General features: G+C 43.9%; 1 protein-coding gene across 1 annotated transcript in view; it reads right to left on the bottom strand.

Moving 5' to 3' along the window:
- Positions 1 to 18976, bottom strand: part of LOC101026652 (butyrophilin subfamily 3 member A3) — a 45627-nt gene extending 26651 nt beyond the window's left edge. The window contains 10 exon segments of the mRNA XM_009204591.3: positions 8101 to 8127; positions 8546 to 8572; positions 9590 to 9616; positions 9707 to 9727; positions 9887 to 10087; positions 11718 to 11999; positions 13415 to 13762; positions 14631 to 14775; positions 14848 to 14908; positions 18804 to 18976. Of these exon segments, the coding sequence (XP_009202855.3) occupies positions 8101 to 8127; positions 8546 to 8572; positions 9590 to 9616; positions 9707 to 9727; positions 9887 to 10087; positions 11718 to 11999; positions 13415 to 13762; positions 14631 to 14715 (1018 nt within the window). The 5' untranslated portion in view covers positions 14716 to 14775; positions 14848 to 14908; positions 18804 to 18976.
- Positions 18977 to 26448: the final 7472 nt, after the last annotated feature.

Raw genomic sequence — 26448 nt, 5'->3', positions numbered from 1 at the left:
TTGTTGTGGCTCAATTTAATTATTATTAATATTTTTTGACACAGTCTCACTCTATCGCCTGGGCAGGAGTGCAGTGGCATGATCGTGGTTCACCACAGCCTGAACTTCCTGGGTTCAGGTGATCCTCCCACCTCAGCTTCCCAAATAGCTAAGACTACAGGCATGTGCCACCATGCATGGCTAATTTTTTAATATATTTTTTAAAGAGATGGGTTTTTGCATGTCGCCCAGGCTCACTTTAATTTTTATCAGGAGATAAAACTACTTGTACATTTAAAGGCTCAGTGGAATAAGAATTAAAATAATTCAGCAAATTGGAAAACAAAGTTCTTCAAAACATTCCATGAGGTTCAATACAGGAAGTATGACAAAATAGATTTAAAGGCAAAATCAGCCACCAACCAACCTAACAAAGAGAATACAGTAAACAAACAAACAAAAAGTCCTAAGCAGCCCAATTCAGAGTGGAGAAGGCCAGGCCAGTGTCAGTTTTACAGAGAGGGAGGAGCAGATTGCTGCCACGTAGAAACCATAACTGGCCAACCCTGCAGTGCTGCTACAAACACAGCCATGACACAGGGTCAAGAAAGCCTCCTTTCACAATATTCTGTTTTAATCACACACAAAGTTGCCATTCTGAGTAGCAAAGATGGGGTCTCCTACTTGCTATGATTTGAGGTGCCTTGGGACAGACCCAATTCCCTAATCTGCACCTCCTCTGGTCTGATGGAGTGAAATGCCACCACAGATTATCCTGCACCTGAAAGGCTTTTCCAGTCCTCAAATATATATTTTAAAGCACAATCAACTAACCCCAAGACTGAAGTAATCACTTAATATCATTTTAGCAAACTTCTAGAAATTCCAGTTTAAATGTATTTCTATGTTGAAATCTTGTGTATTCCCTGCCAGATAAATTCTTACACTTTCTCTGTGGAGTCAGCAGGAACATAATTTTGCCTCTGGGCTAGGCGTTGTGGCTCACACCTGTAATCACAGCACTTTGGGAGGTCAAGATGGGCAGATCACATGAGGTCAGGAGTTTGAGACCAGCCTGGTTAACATGGCAAAACCCTGTCTCTACTAAAAATACAAAATATGCCAGGCGTGGTGCTGCATGCCTATAATCCCACCTACTCAGGAGGCTGAGGCAGGGAGAATTGCTTGAACCTGGGAGGTGAAGACTGCAGCGAGCTGAGATCCTGCCACTGCTCTCCAGCCTGGGCAGCAGAGCGAGACCACTTCTCAAAAAAAAAAAAAAAAAAAAAAATTTGCTTCTGTATTAAATCTTGCTTTAATAAAACCCTCTATTTACATATAAGTCACTCTCTTTGCAATCAGCGTTTCAGGAAAGAAGTCAGGATTAATATTTATCAAGAAATAAGATTTCAAATATCATAGTTCTCTGGGCAGTTGTTGTTTATTCCAGTTTGTCCTGGGACAATTATTAACGGTGTCTCCTCTCACTCTCAGAAGTGCACAGCTCAGTGCTAAGGCACGCATTAGACTTCTCTTCTGAGATTCACCATTTTCCCCTGCTCATGGCCTCAGATGAGTTCTGCATGTGCTTCTCAAGAAGTCGAGCCCACAGCTTAGCAGGACAAGCTCACTCATGGTGGCCCTTGTGCAGGAGGAAGGATTTTTCCCTGGACTCTTCTTTCCATAGGGAGAGTGTCTCTGTGGAAAGGGGATCCAGGAAAGAGGACTGTGCTGGTCTGCAATGGGCCAGAAGTTAGGAGATATACTTTCCCCAAAAGTCATACTGTGCCAAAGTAACAAAGCAAATGAAGAGACGCATCTGCCACCACGAGGTGCAGGATGGCCTCATCGTAGGACCTGCCTTCTTGGAAGTAACAGCTGTAGGTGCCGTTCTCCTGGGCTGTGATGTTGTGTATGACCAGGGCCACGCTGCCCCTGCTGATGTCTTTGCTCACAAAGATGGTTCTCCCTCGGTACTCCTCCATCTGCTCCTCTGTTCTCTCTCTCCCACCCTTATACACAAACAGTGCGGGGAAGAACTGAGACTGGAACCACCGCACCTTCATGTCCTCAGCATTTTTCTCGGGTGACAGATGGCAGCGTAACGTAGTGCTTTCTCCCACCATGGCCAGGATGGGATCAGTGCCCCACGACAGTGACCTTGGCTGTTCAACACGGGGCAGAATCAGACAAAGACACCAGCCATCACATCTCTAAGGCAGGAAAGGAAGCAGATATTGCAGGGACAAAAATATTCTTTCCACGGCCATAGGGTCTTCTTGGGCTGAGAATTCTGCGGACCAGTAGCTATGGGTAGTTGACAGCACCCCTGGGAGTAGTAACTATGAAATCTGCTTCTGTTTCATGAAGGAAACCCTGGGAAGCCTGCCCTGAGCACCCTCTGTCCACCCTGTGCCCCATGAGGAGAATTTCCTCCATTCCCCAATCTAGTGCTGTGCCTGAGTGTACTGTAAACTTGAGCTGTGCAACAGGGCACCTACCCACTAGCTCATTCCAACTGAAATGAGCTGTAAGTGTAAAATACACACAGGATTATGAATATTTAAAATTTCAAAATGTTGACTAAGCATTTAAACATTCATATTTGGTTATTTGGGGTGAAACAAATGTAGTATACACATTTATTTTGATTTGCAAATGAGTTTCAAGTTTTGACAGCAATTTGGGCAAGTTTCTTCCTTTGAGTCACCTCTAGCTATGGAGTCCTTCCAGGGGAGGCCCAGACTTTTTGTTGAAGAGAAAAACCATTCCTACTGTGCCCCTTTCAAATTCCAGATTCCTGCATTACTGAATCAATGAGCATAGTGCCATGGTTGTGTAAGTTGCTAATTTTAAAGACTAAAACAATATATGCCAATACATATACCTTATCTGAAGAGAACAAATTTCCCAGAACATACTAGAATGATACTGGGACCCTAAGGGAAAAAAAGATGAGAAAATTGCCCAAAGTCCTTCCATCTTGAAGCTTCCTCTCTGCACACGTGCTTTGGTCTTCTGTTTCCGCAGTTCACCTTCTTTTCCTCTTTTGGATCATAATGTGAGTGGAAGAGTTCTTCCCACAACTCCCATGCACTCCTGCTACAGGTACAGCTAGTCACATGTCACTTGAAGGTCCCCTGGCCTAGCCTGGGTCGGGTGTCCATCCCAGACCCAGTCCATGTGGTGAGGCTGCAGGGCCATGCTATACGGACATGTATTGGAAGACAAGAGGTCACTAATGCTAAATGAATGTGGTGCAAGGAGGGCAGTGGAACCTTGAAAGGCATTCACTACATTCTCAGAGGCGGACCCCTTAGAACAGATACTGTTGATGTCCCGTCCCATATTCTTTTGGCCTATTACAATTTGCCAATAGTGCAATAGTGGAGGAACACAGTTTCCTTCAAGGATAACAACATCCGGCCTCCGTTATCTGTGTATCTCCTCTGCTTTCTCTAACACCAGTGGTATTTGCTCTTTTTTTTTTTTGCAGATGCACAACCCAACCTTGAAGTACAGCAGAACTAACATTCCCAGGGGCAACTTTCAACCAATTTAAGCAAAAGAAGATGGGAGGTGTTGATAAATGTACAAGGGTCCCCAGGCTTTAGGAAGATTCTGATGTATATCCCACAATTTCATATAGTTTCTTACAGTTCTCAGGTGGGATAAGCCGAGTTGTCTATATGGTAACTCATTAATGAACTCTTTATGCCATTTCTCCCACAACTGGCTTTTCCCCTTCTGTGATTCACTATTTCTTCCCTTGTGTTTCCTGCAATGATTTCCCAAATAAGTGGTAGCTTCAATAGTGCTCCTCCCTCCATACACACCTAGTGATGTTTACTGTGAAACATGTGACAATGATATATAACATGGCAGAATGTACCTTATAGAATTAAGGTTATGGACTTTAAAATTTAGTGATTATTCTAAATTATGTGGGTGGTCTTAATTGAATCACAAGAGCTCTACAAAGTAGAAGGCAGAAGAATCAGAGAGATGCAATGGAAAAAGAACCAGAAAAACTTCAAAGATTGAAAGTCCTCAATGCATAATTGCTGCTTTGAAGATTGAAGAAGGGAGCTGTGAGCTGAAAAACAGAAGCCTCTAGAGATGGGAGGAGACTTCAGCTGTAAATCAGTAAGCAACTGGGACCTCTGTCTTGTAATTGCAAAGAATTGAATTCTGCCAGCAATTTGAATAAACAAGAAAACATATTGTTCTCCAGAGTCTCCACAAAAGAATCCAGCATGCAGACACATTGATTTTGGCTGGGGAGATCCCTGTTGGACTTTTGACCTATAGAACTGAGAACCAAAAATTTGTGTTGCTTTAAGTCTAAGAATTTGTGCTAATTCATCATAGTAGCAGTAGAAAACACATACAATAAAGGTTTTGTGAAAACACTACAATGAGGTAAACTAAAACTGTGGGGAGTACAGTGGGTGTGTGGACTATTCTGCTGTGCTAGTAGACTTATTAGAGTCTAGAAAAAGCCAAGTTGAAGAGTAAGCCTTATTAACAAATTTATTGAACAACTAGAACTCGACAAGCACATGCCAGGTAGAGGGGATGCAGTGGTGAGCAATAATAATAATGTTAATGAGAAGTAGTTTTTCCCTAGCAGGCTGCAGTTGAAAGGAATATTGGTTTAACATCCACCAGTGAGCAGGGATGGATAGACCCCTTTCCTGGAGACAGAGTCCATAAGAGGATTAAAAATATCCCTGTAGGCCGGGCACCCTGTGGCTCAAGCCTGTAATCCCAGCACTTTGGGAGGCAGGCAGATCATGACATCAAGAGATCGAGACCATCCTGGCCAACATAGTGAACTTCATCTCTACTAAAAGTACAAAAATTAGTTGGGCGTGGTGGCGTGCACCTGTAGTCCCAGCTACTCGGGAGGCTGAGGCAGAAGAATTGTTTGAACCCGGGAGGTGGAGGCTGCAGGGAGCCGAGATCGCATCACTGCACTCCAGTCTGGCAACAGAATAAGACTCCGTCTTAAAAAAAAAAAAAAAAATCCCTGTAGTTCTTCTAGGTTCCTTCATCCAAATTTCCCCAGAGAAGCTTTACGGTATTTTCTCTGCCTGGAAACCTTGACTGTAGGAAGGCTGGCTCTGGCTGGTCGATCACTTATCACATTTGTTGGGTGGGCACACATCTGTTCCCCAAGATTTATCAAGTGTGGCCTCTAGTCTCTTTCCAAATCACGTGTCATGTGGATACGGTGAAGTTATTATCTCAACCAAGACACTCTGCAGAGCTAATCCAAGGAGTGCTGGGTCTAAGGCTCTGATAATCAGCTGGGAAGGAGTCAACAGGAATGTCAACTCCACGACCACCTACAATGATCCTTACCCTGGAGCTGTCCTGGGAAAAGAACCTCAGGGCTACAGGTGGGTTCTTCCTATCAGCGAAGAATCTGGGTGGAAAAGAATGGGCAAATGGCCAGGGACTGAAGCTGACCATCTCCCAGCTGCACAAATTACTGCATGAGTTATGTAAGTTACTTAATGTTGCCCTGCCTCAGCTTCCATACTTGCAAAATGAGACTACCTGACAGGGTGTTGTGAGGATTAAAGGAGTGACATCCACCAAAGCTCATAACACAGCACTCAGAACATTTTTAAGTTCTCCATTAATGTTAGTTACTGCTGTTTAGATCCCAGCTGTTATTAAGTAGTCATGTCTACTTTGTAAAGTGAATTCACTTTTCTGCACCCCAGTTTCCTTATCTGTCTAAGAGGACAATAAAGTGGTACTAAACTCAAACAACTGGCATATGAATAATTGAACGAGTATCAGTAAAGTGCTTCAGTGTGTGCCTGTAGCTTATGGTTGTGATTGGTTGCTGTAGAGGGGGAGGCCCTCAGCTCTAAGCTGGGCAGGGAGAAGCAGAGACAAGTTACTTCAGCCTGAGGCTCCCCACTTTCCCTAGCTAAGCCCAGGGTCACTGGTGTCTCTAGGGAGACACCTAATGATCACCACTCGGTCAGAATTGGAGGAATTCTCTTCTTCTTTTGGCGCTGGACAAATGGTCAGGGCAGTGGGCTCCAAAGTCAAAATTCTGAAAACAGGATATAGAGGCTCAGAGAAGGAGACGTCCAGGAAAGTATGAATATGCGATCCATTCACAGCATTGTAGAATGAGATATCTCCAGTCTCATAGTCCAGGAAGACCCCCACTTTCCTAGGGGATTCAGGAAGTTCCAGGTTGGTTCTGGGCTCAGTTAGAGTCCGATACTTTTTCCCATCAGTCAGCCCCATAGTCCAGAATCCGTTCTCAGGTGTCATTTTGACCCAACCTTTTCTCTGCACATTCTTACTACACACCCCTATATGCCACTCTTTCCTGTCCCCTACCTCCACCTCCCAGTAATGTCTCCCTGACATGAAGCTCTCACAGCCGAGAACACAATAATGCCAATCAAATCTCTCAGGGTTGTCTGGCAGATCCTGGGGCTCCTTGGCACGCTGCACACTCCTCTGGTCCTCAGAAACAAGGAGGATGGGGTTTGCTGTTTTGGGATCCAGAATCACATCCGCTGTAGAGAATTTGAGGAAGTGTCCATGGGGTCAACCATTTTTCCTGGATTTCAGAGCTTCAGCATACAAGACCTGGGCTGTGCTGAGGAGACCTGAGTCCAGAGCCCGGCGTCCCTAGCCTGCCCTAAATGTGACTCTCTCATTGATGCCAGGAGAGAAAGCCCCAGGTATCTTGTGTCCAGAGGGGAAGAGGAGGGTGAAATGAGAGTTGCCTCAGCATCTGCCTAACCCAACACCCTGATGCTGCCTCAGGAAGCAGCAAGCATCCTCTTTCTATGTTTTTCTTGTTTTCCTCCCCACATTGACTCTGCCCACTAATGCTTTATGATCAGAGGTCAATTTTCAACCTTCATTTGACCACTCATGAGCTAAATGTGTACCCCTTTTCTGCAGTCTATTTTCCCATACATCCAATTTATTTAACAAGGCAGAGCCTCGTCTAAGGCATTCCCTCACCTGAAAAATGGGGATAAAAATATGAATCTCTAGCATAGTATAGGGGAATCATGTTATTTATTCAGCCCACGGCAGGGCACGAAGGAAGTTCCTGATGTTCTAATAGCTGCAAGGCTCTCTGTGCTGGGCTCTATGTGGGGCCTTATATGACCTAGATTCACTCTCCACCCTTTAACTTTCTCCACACTCTTTTGGGCCCCAGGAATCTGCCCTCTAAGGACAGTGCCACTGGGCTCCCTTGTCCTCTGGTTTGCTGTTGGGTTTGGCCAATGGGAGGCCCTCATAGAAGATTGGAAGGAGAAAGAAATGAGAGACACACCGTTTATTTTCCTGCTTCCTCTCTGCCTGCAGCAGCTGGTGTGGCTCTAACAAGGCCTGATGACTGTTCTCAGGAAGCCCTGTCTTTGAGCTACCTCTTTCTCTGGGTTCCAGTAACTGCCTCCCCTCCCTACCCCTCCCAGGCTAGGGGTGGAGACAGCTCCCCACTGTTGGGAACCATGGGGGCACTGCACTTTTCTTTGTTGCTTTCCCTTAACCCTCCTTTCCGCAAACCTTCTTCAGCCACCCAGTTTGAATTTATCATCTCCTTCTTACTAGGTTTTTGACCAATGGATATGTATTATTCCTTCAGTCTTCACCTCAACCCCCACAAACACAGATTGAAATCATCACCTAAAAATATGGAGGCCAAAGCTCAGAAGCATTACGTTTTTTGAGGAGGCACTGGCAGTAGGTGGCATGAGAAGTCTGGGAAGGACTAAGTTCTTTGGGCAGCCATTGCCTCCTCTCCTTGGCATTTCCATCCTCACTCTCCCTGCAGTATCACTCAGTGTGTGCCTCTTTCCCCTCAGCTCCACCCTTTCTGTGTCTTCCTTCCCAGGAAGGTCTGAGGAATCCCAAGAGATCTAATCACCCTGGTTCCCTGGGCTCTCAGTGGGAAGGGTCTTGGAGATGGGTCCACTTTTCAGATTGGAATTTATTGTTGCCTACCCCAAATTCCTAGTCATGGGAGCTTTTCTTCCCCAAATCACAACAGTTGGAGAAGTAAACAGGAAAAGGAATATAGTCCCTCAGGTTGGTGGTCCAGGGAACATACAGTGATTTACTCACCTGGCTTGAAGAGGGCCTTTTTCCATTCTGAAAGGAAGGAGACACAGATAAGGAAAAGGTCAGTATTCTTGTACTTTCCCCATTGCATTCTCTCCTCACTACATGTTTTCTCTCCTTTTCTTGTGAATCTCTTCCAGGGTCCAGCCTCCCTTCTCTACAACTCTGATGGATCAGAGATGGCACTTTCTAAAAAATGGTGGGCTCTGTTCCCTCTGTCATGATGGGTACAGGCTGCATGGCCAGGCTTTGCAAGGGGGTGTGTAGGGTCAGGAGTCTCTCAGATTCTCCAGAAAAGCAGAAATCAACCCCCCACCATAGAGAAATTGAGTCTTTTGGCTAAATCTGATTCATGCAAATGAGAACATCAGTGGGTCACAGCAGAGAAAAGGTTGAAATGTTCATGGCACGTGTCCCAGCAAACTCAGAGAGCATCAGGCTCACTCACCATTATAGGCTGAAGGTCTCTCTCCCACTACAATGAAAGAAAGGTAAAGATGTCACCTTAACTTGCCATGTTTGATTTGGCCCTATTCCCTTGACTTTACATTAATCTAATCTTTTTCTTTTCTTTTTTCTTTCTTTCTTTTTTTTTTAACCACCTGTATCTTCCTCCTCTGCAGGTTCAATTCTTTCTATGGTGTCGTTCTTAATATCAAATCCAGGAACATCAGTCAAATGCTAGTAACATGGCAGACACTGTGAGAGTTCCTTCCTGATGGTGTTCAGCTGATATATTTGGAATGTATCTATACTGCTATACCTAGGCATAGGTGTCACCATGTCTATATGCATATATATATATATGTGTGTGTGTGTGTGTGTGTGTATGCAAGATCCTTCTATTTAAATCTGTAATTTCCTACCATACCCTGAAAAGAATTTGGGAAATTTAATGAGCAATTTCAGGAACTAGTTTTTGAAGCCAGTTAGAATAAATTGGTACCAACTGAGAAACCATTCAAGCCACTCTTGTTTATTAGACACAATTTTCTCCCTCTCTCTTTTCTGATTTTCTTGTTCTTTGTTATCTTTTGTTCTTCTTTGTCTTCTCTGGAGCCTATAGATTATGTAAAATGACGAGTGAAGTTCCTACCATAGAGAATGCACTTGATCCACCTCTTCCCCCTTCCTTTACAAGTGTGCCCCTGGATATTCCTCAGTGCTTTGCAGGGCTATAGAGTCTGTGGCCCCTGGTAGAGATAAATTGAAGGCATCTTTTCTTGGAGAGCAGTTGAGAGAGAGAAAGAGAGCGAAAAAGAGACACTTCTCCTGGGTGTTATTCCAATGAGTCACATTCTTTTTCTTTTTTCCTTTCTTTCCTTTTTTTTTTTTTTTTTTGGCAATGACTAGGAATTGGCACATTTATTTTCTTTCCTTAGTCAAAGAGATCTAAGACCACTTCCTAACGTTGGGGAAAAAGTTAAGAGTGGAAACTATTCAAGCACAGACAGTTAAAGATTCAAATTCAGAGAAAATGTCAGTCACTTACAAACCGTGTACTGCATACTTCTCCATCCTGCAATGGAAGGAACAGGGAAGATGCATCAAGGCTCATAAAGCAGGGACAGGAAGACATGTCTGGGTCTCTAGGGGAACGGGAACTTACTGAGTTCCTCCAGGAGCTTCTCTGGAAAATAAGCAGAAAAAATAATGAACTGTTACAGGTGAGGGAGTTCTCTAAAAAATAAACCTTAAAAACAACCCAGCTCTGGGGTGGGGATGGGTATGAGGTCTTTGGGCTTTGGCCTGTAAGCCAGGGGCTCAGGTAAACTCCGGGGTCACCTACCTCTTGTGCTTTTTTCTTGCTTCACTGTGCTCCATGCCAGTTCTCTCAACTCTTGCTCTCTCTTTTTCTTTCTGAACAGAGTCTTTTTTTCCTCCTGCTGTCGCCACAGGAAGTAACCGGCTCCCCCAAGAAGCAGCAGCAAGACAGGCAGGGTCCCTGCCAGGGCAGCGATCCAGCTCTGGGCGCTCCTGAAGAAGGGGCCTGTGAAGGGAAGGGCTATGGGCCATGGGGGCCTGTGCACTCAGCCTCCCCAGACTGCAGCGCCCCAGGTGTTAGCTGATCACCCCAGGTCACAGGGCACGGAATCTATCTCACAAGGTTAAATAATCTTTCTCATCCTAAAATCTCAGAGGACAGTGGGTAAGACTTTGATAAACCCCCACTAGAGGCTGCTACTATTCCATCTCTTGAGATGTCTGCCTCTCACGTGGAAAGTGAGTGACTAGAGAATATCATACACTTTTTTTTCTAATTCAACTTTTTAATAGGTAACACATGCACATGGTTCAAAAATACATGTATAAAAAGTCACACAAGTCTCCCATCCACCCAGTCCTCCCTCCCACCCTCCCTTTTTTGACTTCAAATTAGTCTACTTAATATGATGCTTAAGAACAGGAACTTTGGAGCTGGAGGCCCTGGGTGTCAATGCTGGCTCCTTTAGGTGACTTGCAGTGTGACTTTAGACTAATTACTTAACCTCTCTGTTCCTACTGCCCTTGTCCTGAAGTGAGAAGGATTAAATTAAAACTTATAAAGTGCCTGACACCTAGTGGGTGTTATGACACTGCTTGTTAACTTAAAAATGTAAATAAAAATATATGCTTGTTTTTCCTCTCATTTGCACTAAAGATAGCATTCCGTACACACCACTCTGCATTTTGCTCTTTCTGTGCAAAATTAATCTTGGAGGTTTTTCTTCTTCAGTATAGAGAGAATTCTCTCTTTTTTCTTTCACACTTGAGTGGTATCCATTGCATGCAAGTTCCCCAGCAGTGAACATTTGCATAGTTTCCAACCTTGTGCAGTCATAATCAGTGCTATAAAAAATAACTTTTTACCTGGATCATCTCACACAAATGCAAGTTTATCTACCAAATCAATTCCCAGAAGCAGAATTTTGGATTACTAAAGATGTAGTTTGGATATTGTTATGTAGTCCCCAATAGAGGTTGTGCTAATGCACACCAAAAATACAAGTCATCCCTGCATATGCCTAGGAGTCACAGTCTTCCTACATTCCTGCCATAACCATGTGTTATCAACCAACAGATGTTTGTTTTGATTTTTGCCAATACTATAAGTGAAAAATGATTCAGTATGTTTCTCTAATGAGTGAGAATGAGCACTCATTTGTGGGTTATTTCCTTTTCTGTAAATTAAACAATGTATGACCTTTGTTAAAATGTTTTACTCAGTTTTTAAAATCTTCTGTCTCAAGGAGATTAGCTCTTTCTCTATGATATGGGTTTGTAAATACACACACACACACACACACACACATATATATACACACACACACACACACATACATACATGTTTTCCCTTTCTGTCATTTGACTTTACATAAGCAGCTTATGTTAACAATTATTACCCAATTCCCATTGCCTGTCACATTTTCTGGCAGACAGAAAATGTTCAGTAAATGTTTGTGTCATGAACAGCTTTATGGAGGAGAGAAGCTCCCCTGGTGCAAGGAGGAGTCTCCAAGTCCGTGTTTTGGGCCTTATATTCAGTGCAGAGACCCAGGTTGACTGCAGACACTAACACCTCCCCCTTCATTCAACTGCCACAGCTCAGTTCAGAAGATCTGAGGCAAGCAGGTACTGACCTGCGATGGAAATGCTGGCGGTCTTTTCCAGGCCGAGTAGGGAACTTCTGATGGTACAGGAAACACCCTCCCCAGAGCTGCCTCTCAGGATCACGGATGCTGCTACTGCATACAGGCCCACTCCATCTGCAAACACAGGTGCTTCCACAGCTGGGATGTTCTCTCCCTTGTCGTTGCTCCACTGTATTTGGGGTTGTGGGTACCAGCCAGTGGACCTGCACTCCAGATGGATGCCTCCATCCTCATAACCCTTCACGTCAATGTGAAGATCAGAACCCAGTGCTGTGGAAGGATGAATCAGCCTAAATTCTTGAGAGCTCCTGTGTCATGGAGGGTCTCAAAAGGAATCAGGGCACGCTCACATTCCATAATTCAAGAAGAATTTCATTTCAGAGCTGCTTACAAAAGTGTGGTCCTGGTGAGGAGAAAGCTACATGAATGAGTGCAGTATCCCAGGGTCAGTGACAGTGGGGCTATTCCCACCCACTCCAGTTACCAGAGGGAGGAGGAGAGGGAGCTGTTTTGAAGACATAAAAGAAGATATTTATGCATTGAGGACTTTCTTGAGAGGGACAGTGACCTTCAGCAAGGCAATGCAGTCAGGCCGAGGGTACCTTGCAGGAAGGAAGCCAGGGAATAAGCACCCAGACCTCTATTTTCTCTCCCTCCCTTCTGCATCTGCTACAGATCCCTACTGACCAAACCCTTAAACAGAAGCCACAGGGAAAAGGATTGCACTGAGAAAGAAAAGGGCAGCCCCCTCATCTGGAAGCAACAACAGGATTCAGTGTCCTCCTGTTGAACAAAAGGGATTTCACAGAACACCAGCATCAGATGATGGCACTTTGTGACTATGATGGATCATGGGAAAAACAAGACCACCCCACATCCTGTGTGAGCAAAGAGAAAAACATGAACACTGTGCAAACCACAGCAATGACCAAACATCCCCCATCGACAATCAGGGATTGCTGTCCCTTCATCAATTACAGCTTCAGTCTCACCCTAGTCTCTTTCTTCCTAGATAAGATTGATTAAGGTTCTCACTCATAGAATCAACCTGTGCACACCTTCCTGACAACATCTCATCCAGAGCAGAGGCTGAAGTCTATAAACCCTCCTCCCAAATCCCCTAACACAAGCCCAAATTACATACTAAGTTGGCTCTAACAGCTTCTCACTGAGACTCCGCCACAGCTCCCCATGATGTGTGTTCTTCCTCAATGCAACAAGTAAGAAACACAGCTCCCATGACTACAGGTGTATTCTAGGGTCATTGGCTCGAGAACATTGGCAGCAGATACAGTTCCGAAAGCCCAGTCTTCTAGGGCCCACAATAGCATGTACCTAGTGGGGCCACAGAAGCCACCCGGTACACAACTAAACACGAATGACTGTGTACCTCTCACTGAAGAGATGATTTCTTATGCTTCCTATCCCTCCTCCCTCACTTCACTTATTTCTCTGGTGGCCAGCAGAAGGGATTTCATTACTTGAGCATGTAGGGCACAGCAGGAATTCTTCCTAAAGGAAAACCTGTGTCTTTCTTAAAGGCCTCAGACAAGCTAAGTTGGAAGGCAGTGCAGGCAATTGCTAGTGAGCAGCCAGGAGTGTCTGCAGTGCTTTTGCAAGAGGGACTCTGCATCTGCTCTAGATCCTACAGAGAAATGTTCTCAGAACAAAACCTGGAGGCTCACCTGCAACCTTCAGCTCCACCAGAGCTTTTTCATAGAAGTCGCCATCTTGGAAATAACACAAGTACTTTCCACTGTCAGAGGCTGTGACGTTGTGTATTCGGAGAGCAGCCTTCCCTGCAGTGATGTCATCCCGTAGAATCGAAGTTCTCCCTCGATACGCTGCACTCTGCCTGTCTTCCACTTCCTTTCCATCTGCATACACGTTCACCACCTGCCTTAGGTTGGAACTCACCCACCTCAGCTCCATGGTCTCTGCGCTCATGGTTGGGAATAGGTGACAGGGCAGATCAGCATCTTCACCTACCATGGCCAGGATGGGCCCAGGCGGTCCAACCACAGCAAACTGAGCTGTTGGCACAAGGGGGAGGATCTGTCAGAGGGTGTTGGAGTTGGGATCAGGAGAGGAAGGGTGCTTCTCAGACAGGGAAGGCGAGATACCAAGAATCTAGGGGGAGGCTGGGCGCGGTGGCTCATGCCTATAATCCCAGCACTTTGGGAGGCCGAGGAGGGCTGATCACAAAGTCAGGAGATCGAGACCGTGGTGAAACCCCACCTCCACTAAAAAATAAAAAAAGAGGCGGGGGGCGGTGGCTCAAGCCTGTAATCCCAGCACTTTGGGAGGCCAAGATGGGCGGATCACGAGGTCAGGAGATCGAGACCATCCTGGCTAACACGGTGAAACCCCGTCCTACTAAAAAATACAAAAAACTAGCCGGGCGAGGTGGCGGGTGCCTGTAGTCCCAGCTACTCGGGAGGCTGAGGCAGGAGAATGGCGTGAACCCGAGAGGAGGAGCTTGCAGTGAGCTGAGATCCGGCCACTGCACTCCAGCCTGGGTGACAGAGCAAGACTCCGTCTCAAAAAAAAAAAAAAAAAAAAAAAGATTTAGCCGGGTGCGTTGGCTGACGCCTGCAGTCCCAGCTACTCAGAAGGCTGAGGCAGGAGAATGGCGCAAACCCGAGAGGCGGCGCTTGCAGTGAGCTGAGATCGCGCCACTGCACTCCAGACTGGGTGACAGAGTGAGACTCTATCTCAAAAAAAAAAAAAAAAAGAATCTAGAGGGGGAAACCAATCTTAACAGAAGCACCATTTGTCTCTTAGTGACACGTGAACCCTCAGGTCAGGATGGACTTCAGGTATGGGAAGGAGTCAAAAGTCCTATGAGGACATAATCAGGTAATTGTCTGCTTCAGAAACAAGTGTGGAATCATTCCCTACCTGAGTGAGGCATGAGCAGCTGAAGCAAAAGGACGCAGACATGAAAGTTGAGAAGAAGGAAGGCCAGGAAATTTCCCATTTTCATTCATGCTTCATATCTGGAGACACCAGAAGGTGGGGGGTAGACTCTATGACCTGGAAGAAGCTATAGAATTCCAGATGGAAACCTCCACTTCCCTACAGTTAACTCAAGTATGGTGACCGAAGAAGATCTTACCTCTGCCAAAGATTTCTGTCCTTTAGTGTCTTTACGTTTGAGTCCCAACATTGAAAACCACCTGCAAAAACATGTCTATGTGAAATGCACATCAGTTATTCGATCATAAAATCCTCACTCTACTGTTTGACAATATTCAGAATCCTATGACTTCCCCAAACTTCCCCTGCCAAGTCCAACCTACCACAATCCCCTCTGATTCATGCAGGACCCTCTTCGTTGGGCTCCCTGGTTCTACCAGGGTCCACTACTGTGGGTGTCCAACACTGTGGACTCCTCAAAGCCCCAACTCTTGGCCATCACCATGGTCAAGTCATGGACCAGTGGACTCCTGGTGGGATTCAGGAAGACTGCCTGGTGGGGGACCTGAAGTCTGTCAGGGGCTGAACCCACCACATTTAATCCAAGGCTAGTGATCAGACAGCTGCTAATAAGACCAGGCCTTACTTATCTTTTCTTTCTTACCTTCATAAAGTCATTCAACAAATATTTACTGAGCACCCACAAGGGGCCAGGCCCACGATATAAGGTTTAGGGACACAAAGAGGATAAGCAATAGGTAAAGGCTCTAAGATTCACAAGCTATTTGGTCTCAGACATGGGACAAAACCATTGGAACTTTATTTACTCATACAATATCATGAAGTGTGTAACTTAGAATGTGCACAATTGGCCCAGCAATTCTACTTCCTGATGTCTAGTCCAGCAAAGTACTTGCATGGGTACAGAGAGAAGCCTCTGTAAGAATGACACTGCAGCACTATTTTTAAAGTATAAAAGTGGTAACCAACTGAACCAGCCACCCAACAGGAGACTGCTTAGAGGAATGATGGCTCATCCCTCAGAGGGAATTCAATGCAGCAGGTAAAAAGAGTTGATTTACTGTCATGAACCTAGATAATGGAGACACTCTAAGTGATCAAAAAGCATGTTGCAGAACTATACTAAAGATTCAATTGAAAAACAAAAGCAAAGCTATACATTTCTGCATAACTGTTTATGTAAATGCCTGAAAAACTCTCAAAAGATGCATGCTAATCTGAAGATCAGAGGCTAGTGAGTGAAAGGACTCTTGGCCTTTTGCTCCCTTTACTTTTAAAATATTGGAATGCTTTAAATGTAAAACTTTTCATGTATTACTTAACGATAATTATTATGAGTTACGATAGTGACAGGAACATATTAGCTGCTCAGTAAATACTAACTCCTCAACAGTTTCTTCCAAAACAAAGGAGCATGAGGCCTGCAGCCATAATCTCTCTCGCAGTTGGCCTGGGAGTGGCCTCTGTGAACAAGATCTGCAGAGGGAGGTGGGCAGGGATGTAAAGGAAACAAGGGAACAGAGATCTGAGCAGCCGGCCATGCTCCACACCTGCCTGGATCTTGCAACCACCCAGAGTAAACATTGCATTTCACCACATCTTTTGCTTCTGGAAACTGCTCTTTATGTTGCTATAGAGGGGGTATCATTTTTATTATCATTTTCTCTGAGTTAACATGTTCTCTGCTGTCCTTAGAGTAAGATATACATTTTTCTTCTCCTTTTTTTTTTTTTTGAGACGGAGTCTTGCTCTGTTGCCCAGGCTGGAGTGCAGTGGCTGGATCTCAGCTCACTGCAAGCTCCGCCTTCCAGGTTTACGCCATTCTCCTGCCTCAGCCTCCCGAGTAGCTGGGACTACAGGTGCCCGCCACCTCGCCCGACTAGTTTTTTTTTTTGTATTTTTTAGTAGAGACGGGGTTTCACCGTGTTAGCCAGGATGGTCTTGATCTCCTGACCTCGTGATCCGCCCATCTCGGCCTCCCAAAGTGCTGGGATTACAGGTTTGAGCCACCGCGCCCGGCCCATTTTTCTTCTTCTTAAAGGATATTTATTTTTTTTTCCTGATTATAGTCAATATTGCAAATGAAAAAAAGCATAAAGGAATACAAGTTTAAGCAGTGGTGCATGCCTGTAATCCTTGCAATTTGGGAGGTCGAGGTGGGAGGAACCCTGGAGCCCAGGAATTCAAGAACAGCCTGCTCAACATAATGAAACCCCATCTCTACAAATCAATCAATAAATAAAATATCTATAGTAGTAGTCATATACTTTGGTAGTGAAAACATAAATATTTCTCGAAGTATTTTGACTATATATATCAAGGACCTTAAAAAAGTTATATGCTTTACTAAGGAACGGCTATTAAAGAAAACAAAAAAGTTGTATACTTTGAACCAAAAGTTCCACTTTTAGGAATTAGTATTGAAGAAAAAAAAAAATCAGGAACTAAGACAAAAATTTATGTTTTAGGCTGTTCAATATAGTAAAATCTACAATAGCCAAATGCAGAAAAGAGAAATAGCCCAAACTAGGGAAATGTTAAAAAATATTTGTAAAGGCCGAGTGTGGTGGCTCACGCCTGTAATCCCAGCACTTTGGGAGGCTGATGCAGGCAGATCACCTGAGGTCAGGAGTTTGAGACCAGCCTAGACAACATGGCAAAATTCTGTCTCTACTAAAAATACAAAAAGTAGCTGGGCATGGTGGCATGCACCTGTAATCCCAGCTACCCAGGAGGTTGAGACAGGAGAATCGCTGGAACCTGGGAAACAGGCTGCAGTGAACTGAGAATGCACCACTGCACTCCAGTCTGGGCAACAGAGCAAGACTCCATCTCAAAAAAAAAATTGTATATTCATACAATGAAATAGGTTGTATCCATAGGTTTTGGGGAAATGATGAATAAAAGGAAAAACACATACTGTTCCTAAAAGATACAAAACAAGGTGTAATGTGTGGCTCTAACGTTGTTAAAATTATAAATAATTGCCCTTCTTTACAAACACAACTCCTAAAGGCTTTTTGGAAATCTCTTTTATGACTGAAACATGCATTTTTTGTCTATCCCCCGCCTGTTGTATATGTGTGCTGGTTCAGACTTTTCTATATTTTTAATATTTCTGAAATGAACAAATTTACATATGAATGTAAAAGGGACATCTCTTTTTAGAAATTCTTAGAATAGATACCTTGAGTTGGCCAGAACAGATTTTAAAGATTTTTTGCCTTTTTGTGACCACAATACATTCTTAAGAACATGCAATTAGAATATTTCTTGACCAAATCCCAAACTCTGCAGGTCTTTATTCTTTGCACTACTTCTCCCCTTTCCATGTGTCCACATGTGTGCGTGTGCACCCCCTCAGCTACCCAGGAGACTGTGGCAGGAGAATCGCTGGAACCTGGGAAACAGGCTGCAATGAGCTGAGAATGCACCACCGCACTCCAGCCTGGGTCACAGAGCAAGACTCCATCTCAAAACATACAAAATGCATATTCATACAATGAAATAGATTGTATCCGTTGGATAGCATTCTTTAGGTTTTGGGGAAATGATGAGTAAAAGGAAAAACACATACTGTTTCTAAAAGATACAAAACAAGGTGTAATGTATGGATCTAACATTGTTAAAATTATCAATAATTGCCCTTCATTAAAAACACGATTCCTAAAGGCTGCATGGAAATCTCTTTTATGATTGAACCATGCATTGTCTGTTTATCCCCTGCCTGTTGTATATGTATGCTGGTTCAGATTTTTTCTGTATTTTTAATATTTCTGTAATGGACAAATTTACATATGAATCTATAAGGGACATGTCTTTTTAGAATCTCTTAGAATACATGCCTTGAGTTGGCCAGAGCAGGTTTTAAAGATTGTTGCCCTTTTCTGACCACAATACGTTGTTAAGAACATGCAATTAGACTATTTCTTCACGAAACCCCAACCTCTGCAGGTCTTTATTCTTTACACTACTTCTCCCCTTTCCGTGTGTCCACATGTGTGTGTGCACACTCCCTCAGCCACATACCCTTTTCTTTGGGCAAGTACTCTCCCTGCATGCCCACTCTCGGCGATTCAGCCCGTGTCCTCCCAGGCATTGTAGCCCAGGCTCTAATCAACTTCCCCCGCTTACCTCTCAACATTCCCCTTTGAAAATCACAACCCACCGAAGAAAGGCGGTTAATAGTTCTCCATTCTTTCTATTATGGTTGAATCTCCACTTGGAAGAAAACAAAAGGAAAGCAGAGGCTGTCTGGTCATTGTGAGGAATAATCATCTCTTTTTGGAAGAATTAGTTTTTTGATTGGCTTAGAGGTGATGTTTCTCATCAGTTGCTGGGCAGAAACTACTGAGGAAGGTTGAAATGAAAACTGAAAGTATATTGGATTGTACACATTGAAGAAAAATTCCAGCCCTATCTCCCTTAGTGTTTACGTTTCTCTCTTTCATTCTTGCGTGTACATGTATATAAGTATTTCTATATATTTACTTATGTCTTTTTTCATAATAGAAATATTAGCAGTACAAAATGGGAAAAGATTTTAATGTGGCAAAGAGAGAAATATGTGCAGTAATTAAAATGCTATTGGGGCAGTTTGCTAACATTTGCTTGCATGAATATGGGTACATGCAGGAAGAGGAGATTTTACTAGAGTCAAATAAACGTATAAATGGAAAGAAAACAAGACACAATGCACTTTTTTTTTTTGAAAGGGAGTGTCACTCTGTCACCCACGTTGGAGTGCAGTGGCAGGATCCCGGCTCACTGCAACCTCTGCCTCCTGGGTTCAAGCAATTCTACTGCCTCAGCTCCCTAATAACTGGGATTACAGGTGCTCACCACCATGCCCAGTTACTTTTTGTATTTTTAGTAGAGATGGGGTTTTGCCATGTTGGCCAGGCTGGTCTTAAACTCCTGAGCTCAAGTGATCCTCCTGCCTCAGATCCCAAAGTGCTAGGATTACAGGCTTGAGCCACCACACCCGGCCAACAGTGCACATTTTTAAGTACTTCCAGCATCCAGGCATAGGATCTGTTAATAAATAATATAATTTTTCTGGTTTCCAGAGGCAGTGCTGCTTAACATGTTTTACCTTTTTCAGCAAATTTTTAGTGCAGGTGTTTCTGAGCATCTCCATTCACCTTCAGCTCCTGGTTTGTGCTACATTGTATTTTCCTGTGTATTTGTTTCTCATGCTGCCAGTGGAGTACATATTCTTTGAGGCCGGACTCTAGACAAACTGTGAAGGCTGTCTCTGTAAGATGTCTGTGAAGCAAATTAGTTCTTCTTGTGGTCTAGGACCTCAAAACACACTTTCCGGGATTGCAAGTCAATGATCAAAGTTCCTAAGGCTAAGATGTGACTGCGGCTAGTGGAATTTAATTACATTGCAACAGTTTGAATTTAGACTGTGTGGCATCTGGTTGAGAAGGCTGGTCACTTCTGGATCATGCATTTCCTGTTTCTTCTTGGTGATAAGACCTAATTTTCTTAGGTACAGCAACGTGCTGTTTCATCTCATAGATAGCAGAGGCCAAGGGACTAAGTTGGAACCAGCGGTTTGTAGGTGACAGTTGTGGTCTTGTGCTTCTCCCAGAGAACCTTCAAAAGATGGACCAAAATAGCTGGGAGTGTGAGGGTACACTCTCCATACTTCCTCTTCCTCTTGCCTACAAGGTAGACTTTTGACCTGGAGGTGCAGCAGCCCTCCTGGGACCATGAGACAACCTTGAAGTTGGAAGCCACATGTAGAGACAGCAGAGAATGAAGTCAGAAGCAGTCTGGGGCATGAATGACATCTCTGAGGTGCCAGATCAGCCCTGGACTGCCACCACCTGAATTCATTTTACGTGAAAACAAAAAACAAAAAAAACCAAGGAAACCCTTGTTTTGTTTAGGCCAGTGGTATTTCTGGTCTCTGTTATCAGGAGCAGAAGTACAAATTTTTTTCCTCTCCCTTTTTCCTCCTCAACAGTTTATCATAAAACTTCTAAAACATATAGCAAAGGTGAAAGAATTTTCAGTGAATACCAATTACCTACCATATAAATTATATTGATAGAGCTAATATTTTACTAAACTTTCTTACTTTATTATAATATTCCATATCACTATTAATTCCCTATCCATCCATTATCCTTATTTATTTGTTCATTTGCTTCTTTTTTTTTTTTTTTGAGATGGAGTCTTGCTGTGTCTCCCAGGCTAGCATGCAGTGGCATGCTGTTGGCTCACTGTAATGTCTGCCTCACAGTTTCAAGCGATTCTCCTACCTCAGCCTCCCGAGTAGCTGCGATCACAGGCACCTGCCACTATACTCAGCTAATTTTTGTATTTTTAGTAGATGGGGTTTTGCCATGTTGGCCAGGCTGGTCTTGAACTCCTGACCTCGGATGATCTGCCTGCCTCTGCCTCCCAAAGTGCTGGGTTTTCAGGGGTGAGCTACTGCACCTCATTTACTTATTTTTAAATTCATAGTCTATCAGAAGCTGTGTTGCTTGAAATTATGTCAATGAGAACGATCACCCACCCTTGCCTGAAGGATCCAAATCACTTTGACACAAAGAAGCAGCTGAGGTGCTAAACTTCAGATTAGGAGTTTCTGGGCCCAATAATTCATATCTCTCAAGTTTGTAATTTCCAAAGTATCAGGCTCCTTGCTCCATTTCTTATACAGTTCTTCACACAGAACTCTGGGAAAGAAGTCTTGTGAAAGAAATGGATGTGAAATGGGGCAGAAATGAATTCAGTGACTCAACAAAGTTTTACTGAGAATCTATCATCTAGTAGGTCTCAGGCACTGAAGTTCAAAATTAGTGAGTAGAGGTTGCATAATGGAGTGGATAAGAGCACTAATTCTCAAGCCAGGTGGCCTGCATGACCTTGAGCCAGTTACCTAACTTCTCTGTGCCCCAGTTTCCCTATCTGTAAAATAAGGACAGTAACAGTACCTGACTTTTAGGGTTGCTGTTGTGAGGATGGAATGAGATAATGCATGCAGTTTGGTAACAACAGTGTATCAAAAACAGTAAGTCACAAGAATGTATGCTTAGTAAAATTGTACTCAGCTCTCCTTCAAGACCTAGGCCCTTGATGCTATCTTCTCTTTGTCTTTTACAAGACCTAGTGCAGTGTCCTGCATGCAATAGGTGTGGCAAAATGCCAAGAAATCTGTCTCCTTTATTTAGTTAGTCTCATCAACAAATGTCCATTTCTCATGGTTATTATGCCACCTCTTGTTGCCATTAAGAACTCTCATGAACACACATTTTCTTTATGCTGTATCTAGATACCTGTCAGCATGTCCAAGGCACACTGCCTTACTATGTACTGTCGCTAGGTTTTGTTTTGTTTTGTTTTCTATCTTTATCTGTTTTCATTCACAACTCATTAGCCCTGGAATCCAAAGCCAGTTAACTAATTACTCAAGATCTCTATTCATTTGTCTGTAGGGTGGAAATGAGATCTGTTCCATAAGTTATTTAAGGAACAGTTAGCACAGGCCCTGCAAGTAGTAACCCTCGATGAATTTCATTGCCTTCCTTTCTGAAAGGTTCAATTCTGATCCCTGCATTGATGACTCCTAAATCCACTTCCCCTGGAGATAACATCAACAGATGTCTGCTGTGGAGTTGGACTTTTAGTGTGAAGATGAAGGGAAAATCTCCGAAAAGTTTGACATGAGAAAATATGTACGGTTGAAATATAAGTGAGGTAGGTGTGGGGAAGATGGGAGGTAGGGGGCGCCATTTACATTGTATGCTATGGGATGATGCCTGCTGGGGTTGCACAATATATCCTGTCCTCATCGGTGGGCCAGATGTTAGGAGATAGGGAGACCAGGAAGGAAGCTATTGTGACACTCTAGGCAAGAAATGATGACTGCTTGGAGATGGGGGATAGGAGACTTTATTGATTACTAACTTTAATACTAGGAAATACTTACATAGAACCTGCTACAATGCTGGTATTGTGCTTAGAGATTTACATGTATTAGTAAGACTCACAACAACCCTAAGAAGTAGAAACCTTATTTCCTACATTTAATAGATATAAAATCTGAGGTCCAGAGAGGTTAAATAACTCCGCAAGGTCACATGAGTAATTTCTTTCTAAGCTGGGCTTTGAGTTCAGGCTGTCTTACTCCAGAGTCTGTGCTCAAACCACTGAGCTGGACTACTGAAAGGAAGTACAAATAGCAGGACTTGGCTATCAGTCAGATGTGGTGGGTAAAAGAGAGCAAGAGAAGGCTAAAATGACTCTTAGGTGGTGTCGCTCCTTCAGATAATAATGGGTAGGCAGGGCTGATGGGAATTTAGTTTTGGACACACTCATTGTGACATGCTAGTGGGCACTGAGTTCAGGGAATGTGTGGGGCTGGAGACAGAAATGCAAGTGCCGGTGAGGTCTGGTTATGGGGTAGAGCTTTGAAAACGAATTAGACCTTGCAAGAGCATATGTGGTGTGAAAAGAGAAGCCGGGACCAAAGCCTAAGGAATTTCAGCAGTTCTGGAGCAAGTGGAGCAAGAACTCTGAGAAGGATCTCCCTAGGAGTAGGGAAAGACCAAGAAGAGAGCCCTGGGGATTGATGAGGCAGATACCACATAGGCAGGAACACCTACTCAGGCAGGTCTGTGAAGAACTCAGGGTTGTCCATAAAGAAAGGGCAGAAGTGTACAATGACTAGCAAGGCCCAGTGTCTCACAACTATAATCCCAGCACTGTGGGAGGCTAAGGCAGGAGGATCGCTTGAGCCCAGGAGATCAAGGCAGCACTCAGCTATGATCACACCACTGAACTCTAGCCTGGGTGATGGAGCAAGATCCTGTCTCTCTAAAAAGGGAAGCACAGGGGTGGCAGGGGAAAATAGAAATGTATAACGGATTTAATGGTTGGGAAACCATTAGAAACTGATAGAAACAATGCTTACGGGCCGAGAGTAGTGAATCTCTCCTGTAATGTAGCACTTTAGGAGACTGAGGCGGGCAGGTCACCTAAGGTCAGGAGTTCAAGACCAGTCAGGCCAACATGGCAAAACCCTGCTCTACTAAAAGCACAAAAATTAGCTGGGCATGGTAGCACAGGCCTGTAATCCCAGCTACTCAGGAGGCTGAGTCAGGGGAATTGCTTGAACCTAGGAGGCAGAAGTTGCAGTGAACCAAGATCACGCTGCTGCACTCCAGACTGGACAACAGAGCAAGAGACTGTCTCAAAAAAAAAAAAAAAAAAAAAAGAAAGAAAGAAAGAAAAAACAATGTTTTTGGTGTGGTACAGCAGTGGCCATCATCATGGCAGACAGTGTCTGATGGCCATGTATGTGTTCTCTTTGAGACTTTGCTTGTATGGAAGTAGAGACCTAGAGAGAGGCTAGCACAGTTGTATTGCCCAGGGAAAGGGGATGCAGGGCAGGGAGAACCCTGAGTTACTTATATGGTGTAGCCAACAGAGTCTGGAGTGGACCCCTTATGATTACTTTTTTTGCAGTTTGCAGCCTGTACTTTCCCTGAGTTTGAGCTGAACCTGTGGCTTGCTGCTAACCAATAAAATACGGCAAAACTGATGGGATGTCCCTTCGATGACTACATTATGTAGTTTAAGACTCTGTCTTGCTAGCTGACCCACTCTAGAGGCTCTATCTTCCTAGCTGGCTATGAAGAGGAAAGTAGTCATCATGGGAAATCTACACAGCAGGGAACTGAGGAGGCCTGTAGGAGCTGAGAGCAGCCTCCAGCTTCAGCCTGCAGGGAGTTGGGGCTTTCAGTCCTACAACTGTAAAGAAATGAACTCTGTTAACAACCTGAGTGATCTGAAAAGAGGACTCTCCCACAGTCGAGGCTCTAGATGAGGCTACGGCCTGGCCAACACCTTGACTTTTGCTCTGTGAAGTTCTGAGCAGAGAAGCTCACTAGGTTCTGCCTGGACTTCTGACCCATAGAAACTAAAATGATAAATGTGTGCTGTTTTAAACCACTAAGTTTGTGGTAATTTGTTATGCAGCAATAGATCACTAATGCATTAAAGTGAAACAGGCAGCGGCAGCAAACATGAAGATAAAGAAGATAAAGAGAATAACTTGTGTTTACAGCCCTGACCTGTTGCCTGGACTACATATTTATTATTGACTGGCCTACTCTACATCTCCACAGGAATCTCTAGTAAGCTCCTCCACCTGAACATATCCAAAACTGACCTTTGGATTCTATGCTGGCTCCTCCCCTGGCCTCCAAAACCTGCTTCTCCTTCAGTTTCCTCATCTCAGTAAGTGGCAACTCCATCTGTACAGTTTCTTTGGACCAAAACCTGTGGTCACCCTTGATGGCCTCCTTTTTCACACCCCACCCATAAGTTTATCAGCAAAGCCTTTTTACTCTGTCTTGAAAATAAATCCAGCATCATAACATTTTCATGGCTCCTCCCTGGTACAAGTCATCTGCATCTTTCCCCTGGATCACTGCAGTAGCTCCCAGCTGGGTCTTCAGGCCTCCATCCACCAGCCCTACCCACAGCCCATATCAGTCTAGCATGTGAAGTAACTTCTTAAAACCTAAGTAAGTCCAGTCCTTTTTCTGCTCAACCTTCCTGTGGCTCCCCTCTCAGAGGTAAAGCCCAGGTCAGCATGATGACTTTCAAAGCCATACGTGATCTGGCCCTCAACCCCCTCTGGTCTTGTTACCTCCTATTCTCCTAGTTACCCTGTGTGCTTTGCCAACCCCAGCCTCATTACTGTTCTTCACACAAACCACAGTGCTTCTGACTCTGTGCTCTGGCACTGCTGTTCTCTCAACTCAGAATGTTTTTCTCCGAGGTATTCTGTGCCTCACTCCTATTGCTCATTACCACCCTTTTAGAAGTTGTGATTTCCTATATTCCTTCCCCAATTTATTTATCTCCTGATCAGTTATCATCATCCAACACACCATATATGTTACTACTTATTTTGTTTTCTGTCAGTCTTCTACAACCATAAGGAATAGGACTTTACGCTTTGTGCACTTCTCTGCCCCCAGTACCAGGAACACTGATTGGCATGTAGTTAGTACTCATTGATTTTTGTTGAATGAATGAATGAACTAAACACAGAAGTCCTAAGGGAAACTGGAGAGTGAGGGTCCAGGGTGTGGATGGAGAATTAGCCTGACACAGGGGAAAGGATACCTGCTTCTTAAATCAGAGAAAATAGATGAGGAGGGGCAGGAGCAGGTCAGGGAACCAGCAGGAAATTTGGAATCTCCTCCTCCTATTTTCTCTCTGAGGTTGAGGGAGCCCTAATGAATGTCATTAGTGTCCCTCCAAAAGAGACCCTAGAGATCTATCTTTATCCTTCGCCATGTGAACAAGTCTACGGGCCCTCACCACACACCAATATGCTGGGGTGTTGACCTTAGATTTCCCAGCCTGCAGAATTGCAAGAAATAAATTTCTGTTGTTTACAAACTATTCAGTCTTGGTGGTATTTTTGTTATAGCTGCCCACATAGGCTAAGACATACACATAAACATAAACAACCTTGCTTTCCATCTTTACAAATAGGTATTGAAAAAATCACTCCTGATTCTTTCAATATTGTGTCTATTTGTAACTACAGTAATAAAATTTTTGATTATTTAAAATTTTTCAGTCCAATTGGATTACGGAATTGTCTAAAACCTAAAATACTACCATTCAAGCCAGAATTTTAGATGCCTGATTGTATTAGTCAGGGTTCTCCAGAGAGACAAAACCAATACGATATAGATATAGATATAGATACACATACAGATATAGATATAGATACAGA

Source organism: Papio anubis, chromosome 6 (assembly GCF_008728515.1).
Source record: "Papio anubis isolate 15944 chromosome 6, Panubis1.0, whole genome shotgun sequence".
In the NCBI taxonomy this organism is placed as follows: domain Eukaryota; kingdom Metazoa; phylum Chordata; class Mammalia; order Primates; family Cercopithecidae; genus Papio; species Papio anubis.
This window is presented reverse-complemented; position numbering and strand designations above follow the sequence as displayed.